The sequence below is a fragment of the Silurus aristotelis genome, assembly GCF_946808225.1.
Source record: "Silurus aristotelis genome assembly, chromosome: 25".
Classification (NCBI taxonomy): domain Eukaryota; kingdom Metazoa; phylum Chordata; class Actinopteri; order Siluriformes; family Siluridae; genus Silurus; species Silurus aristotelis.
Window position 1 is genome coordinate 1,120,013 of NC_139598.1, and position 5,000 is coordinate 1,125,012.

General features: G+C 39.7%; 2 protein-coding genes across 3 annotated transcripts in view; both read left to right on the forward strand.

Moving 5' to 3' along the window:
• The window catches only part of slc51a (solute carrier family 51 member A), a 7,364-nt gene extending 6,504 nt beyond the window's left edge, over positions 1-860 (forward strand). For both annotated transcript variants that reach the window (XM_083530381.1, XM_083530382.1), the window contains exons 7-8: positions 1-81; positions 512-860. The exon at positions 1-81 is cut by the window's left edge and continues 25 nt beyond it. In XM_083530381.1, coding sequence (XP_083386507.1) covers positions 1-81; positions 512-678 — 248 coding nt within the window. In that variant the 3' untranslated portion in view covers positions 679-860. The remainder of the gene's footprint in view (positions 82-511) is intronic.
• A 1,346-nt stretch (positions 861-2,206) lies between these two features.
• The window catches only part of pdk3a (pyruvate dehydrogenase kinase, isozyme 3a), a 10,241-nt gene continuing 7,447 nt past the window's right edge, over positions 2,207-5,000 (forward strand). The window contains exon 1 of the mRNA XM_083529413.1: positions 2,207-2,615. Within this exon, the coding sequence (XP_083385539.1) occupies positions 2,516-2,615 (100 nt within the window). The 5' untranslated portion in view covers positions 2,207-2,515. The remainder of the gene's footprint in view (positions 2,616-5,000) is intronic.

Below are 5,000 nucleotides of genomic sequence, written 5' to 3' on the forward strand. Positions count from 1 at the left end.
AGACGGCCATCATTAATATTCTGGGCATGAACGGGACGATCGCCTGCAGTCCACCGTTCTCCTCCATACACCGCGGTTACTGTGAGTCTCACACCAGTCCAAATATTCAGTTTAGAAAAAAATACGTATGAATGAATATGCTAATTAGACACACACACTTCTATGTCCAGAGTCTCATGTCATCATTCTCTACAAATTTGCATATCAGATTGAATCACGAGTGGAAGCTTACACAAAGCCTCGCCCTCGAGTTCGTGCCATGCTGAGAACAAGTTCTAAAAATGCTGAATCAGCATGAAATTTTAGTCTAAAAAATATCCTCCTCCTGATAATTTGCATATTGAATGTGAGTGAGTCATTAGAGCATTATTAGTGACCTCATGAATAGCCACGCCCTAAAACAATTCACACACATGGCTTTTTTACAGAAGTGTTGAGTAAGTATGTTGGGGAAATCTGAAAACATCTATTTGGATTTTTCCAATGTTTTCCTGTTGTTTGTTTCCTCCAGTGATGAGCCAGCAGCTTCTGATTTTGGAGATGTTCATCATCACGCTGGTGACTCGGTTGTTGTACCGGCGTCAGTATGATCCCATACATTACGGCGACGTTGACGAGGAGAAGAACAGTGCTCTCGCCACTGACTCCAGTGAACATCATATGAAAAATAACAAGTGAAAAAACAAGGAATTTTTGTTTGGGCACAACATCACGGTCTGAACCAACTTCAACACAGACCTATAAATGTATATTTTTTATTTATATCTACAGCCTGCATGTAATCCCGGATTTGTATACTTTTTAATTGCTTTTTTTTTTTTTGCAACAAAAATGCAGAATAAATCCACGAGGAACAAGTTCTTCTAAGTTCTTTCATCATTTCTCTGAGAGTGTCTTCACCATAAGCTCTCTAGCTGACTGAGATTCAAACTTAATATTATAAATTTCATTTAAACTACCTGGAAGATCTGATCGATCATTTTGTCAGACTTCATGTGTAATGTTTTGTTTTTACATGATGCTTAAAAAAAAAAAAAACTGGAACTGTAAGGTGTTTTATATTATTATTATTATTAGTATTTAGCCAAATATAATAACTAAACCACCAAATGAGCCAAATACACATCTGGATGAGCTCAAATTCCAGCTACAGTGGTTTAAAATGAATGAATATTATCATACAGATGTTCCCAGCTGAGCAGCGTTCTTAGCTTAAACTTTAACTTTGGGTTTCCTCAGTGTTGTCTGGTTTTCTCCTACAAACAAACAGGTAGCTGAAGGGTTGAGCTCAATTGCCCCAGGTGTGAAAAGCGTGTGTGTGTGTGTGTGTGTGTGTGTGTGCATGCAGGGTGAATTTTCCTGATTTGTCATGAGTCATGAGAGAGGCTCCGACATTTTTTTTTATATTACGGTGACGAAAGCGAGATGACAAAGGTGTGTCACCAGGTGTGTCTGGCTCCATCCTCCACTCGTGAACCAGTGCTCGTCCATGCACCCATACCGCACTGTATAGTTTCTACATTACAGCAGTGTAAATTGCTCTGTTTTGCTGGATTATGTACTGTAATGTGTTAAATTATTAACAGTATACGACGCAATACTGATCACCATTCTCCCAGACTCCTCAGTAGGCTTGGACATGTCTCGGCTTACCATATTTTCACGTTATTAATTAGAACGCATCTCCATTGTAAACCAAGGGAATACCTGTACTGCACAAAGTATTGGCTCCCTCTCTACATGTAACAGATGCCCTGATCCAGATTCACTTACAAGTATTCATGCGCTGAACGGTTAAAAGGTTAAGAGCTGGGATTCGAACTCACAACCTTCTAATCATGTTAACCACTGAGCTACACCTTCCACACCTGTCTGACATTCATGAAGGTCAAACACTTGCATTTATTAAATCAAACTTTTCGATTCTCATTTATTATTTTGTATATTTATTCATTCTCCTTATAAACTCCTCCAGCTTAATTTCCGCCCTCCACGAGTCACCTGTGTCACTACCTGTAAAAAGAAAAACACGTGCTGTGAACGTGAACGCGCACACGTACAGGTTTCTACATACACTCACAGCTGCGCACTGTACGCTCCAACCGAACGTGACAGCGCGCACACAAACCCGCGAGCTCCCACTGGCGACGCCTGTCAGCTTCTGACCAATCAGGAGCCGCGTTTTATTACTTCCGCGGTTCCAAACCGACCAATCACAGAGCGGTCCATTGGAGCCGCAGTGTTGTTTCACAGCAACCATTCCGGCAGAGAGACAGAAGAGAAGAACAATAATTCTATTGTGTATTTTGGGGAAATCTTTTATTGTATATATTTTTGATGGAAGAAAATATCATGGACATAAACAAGATTTCCGTTCGGATGCTTGTTGAGGAAGTGCAGCATTCGAGTGTGAGGTTTTGATGCTTTTTTGGGATCCAGTAACGGAACTGAACCATCACACACACACACACACACACACACACACACACACCAAAGGCTTTTATTTCTCGCCACGATGAGGTTGTCCGCGATTTTGATGAACACTTCTGCAAAAATTGAGTATTACTCCAGGTTTTCACCTTCTCCCCTCTCCATCAAGCAGTTCCTCGAGTTTGGTGAGTAAAGACATCAAGTTCTATTGCACTGATAACGATTTATGGTTTTTATTTACCCTGATTCACCTTAACAACACCAAATCTACTCTATCTAATCTATACACACTTCCTGTGCCCTTTAAAGAGCATTAAATGACCTAGAGTTCAAATGTTCTGACCTTTAGAGCAGATCCTGACCCCAGGTCATCAGAACACTTCATTACATCAGGGTTCACAAAACCGTGGTCAAAAAGTCATCATTGTCTCTACTGTTATAATTATATATGTATATATAAGTTATTTTGCGTCATGTCATGTAGTATGTGATCCTTCGTTTTGTTTTTGTTTGTTTGGAAGTCTTTTGTTCATGTTGCTCCGCCCACATGGAGGTTTATTGTGGTTTAATTAACGCATCTCTGGATTCTGATTGGTCGGAATAATAATGTTCATTATGAATATGTATATTTGGTATCAAAAAGGTTCGAGACCAGTTTTGTAACACGCCACCAGATGGCAGCACAAGGCTGCCCCCACAGTCACAAGGAGCACCATTGTGCCAAAAGACATCATCCTGTGCAGCTGGTGCTATTCTGACCATCGAGCTCTCTTCACACGTGAGTGTCTCGCCGGAAACGGCACGATCTCACTTACGCACCCATCCTGTGGACTTCACCTTCTTCCCGAAGACGAAAGTGGCCGTTTTGAGACGGTTGCGGAGATCCGGCGTGAATGCAGAAGATGCTCGAAAAGCTTTGAAAAGAAGACTTCCAGCACACGTTCCAGAAGAACCCTGTGAGCCGTATTACTGTGTAAAGGGACTGTTTTGAAGGTCATCGTGTGGAAACAGAGATAAATAAAGTACTTTCTTATAAACAGATCTCGTCTGCAAGCTTGTTGATATCACGGTGAAAGACGTGACGATGTGTCGTGGTTGTGCGAGTCGAATGTAATAGTTCAAGCAAATATTTGTTCTGGAACATTGGAACCTTCTAGGAGACGTTTTCACCAGTCGAATTCTCGGATAAAAAGTTTAGCATTATTATAATTATTTGTTTTGTTTAGTGCCATCAAACATTCCATTACAAAAATGTAAATATTTAGACTAAAACTGTCAAATTCTAACAGCAGATTTATTATTATATAGTAATTAAATATATTCTGCGCTACAGCGCTGACGAGTCCTGGATTGTGATTGGTCAGAAGGCGTTGATGTGTTTTCTGTCGAATAGATGAGTGAATTTGAGAACAAGTCCAGAGTTAATGATATTAATTTAGGACTATAGACAGATTAAAATCTGAATGTATTTGAATAAAAGAGACACGTGAACATGAGTGAGTTGAGATAAGCTCAGTGTTATGACACGGTGTATAAATATTGAGGTGAAATGTGCAGAAAAATGAGATAAAAATACTCAGTGATTACACAGAGATCACACAGTGACTATAAAACTCAATGTGCAGTGGAGTGAAGAATGAGGTATGAGGTAACATGGCAACGCAAATGACAAGAGTGCAAACAGCATTAATATCATACAGCACGTGCGTTTATAACCGTGTTTTACTGCTTTATTATACACTGAATTGATTCATCCAGAGCAGGTCTGTGACGGGTTTCCAGGGTGGAGAACATCCTCGGAAACTTTCCATGAGAACTTCATCTGGGGAATTTTGGGAAATATTCCATGTTGCATCCTAATTTTCTGCACATGCTTACTCAGCAATAAACCTTAAAACACTCACTATTACCAGTGAAACAACTTTTATGATGATGTTGTTATTATTTAGTGTTTTACTCTATATGATTATATTGATTATCATTTTATTATAAACCAAACTGGCAACATTTCTCAACAGAAATCTACCAGGAATTAATGGGAATTTACAGGAATTTATTAGAAATGAGAAATTTCTATAAACTGAATCGTAAACAGACACAAATCTAAACATTAAGTTTAGTCCTAAGCTGACGTGCATGTAAACTAACACACATTTACTGCTATTGTATAATTCTGTTGCACAAAAGTTTACACACAGCACAAGACACTTTTTCGGTTCTCCCTGTCCGACCTCACGGGTTTTGTGTGACCTCACAGGAGATGTTTGGAGGAGATGTTTGGAGGAGATGTGCTCTGTTTGTTTGTTTTCCCGTATTGTTCTCCAGATGACAGACTGTGATAAAGACTTGTTGATCCTGAACACCAGCTTCTCGAACAGCAGGAAGTCAGGGTCATTCCTGAACTTCTCACTGGAGAATCTGTACTCAGTTCTTCATAAGGAAAATGTCTGGTGTGTGTGTGTGTGTGTTTTTTTTCTTTCTTTTCCATTAGACCATTGAGTGCAAAAGTGTGTGCCCCCTCAGGACAAAGCAGAGTAGAGATTGATCTTGACTCCTAAAACTCACTGAAA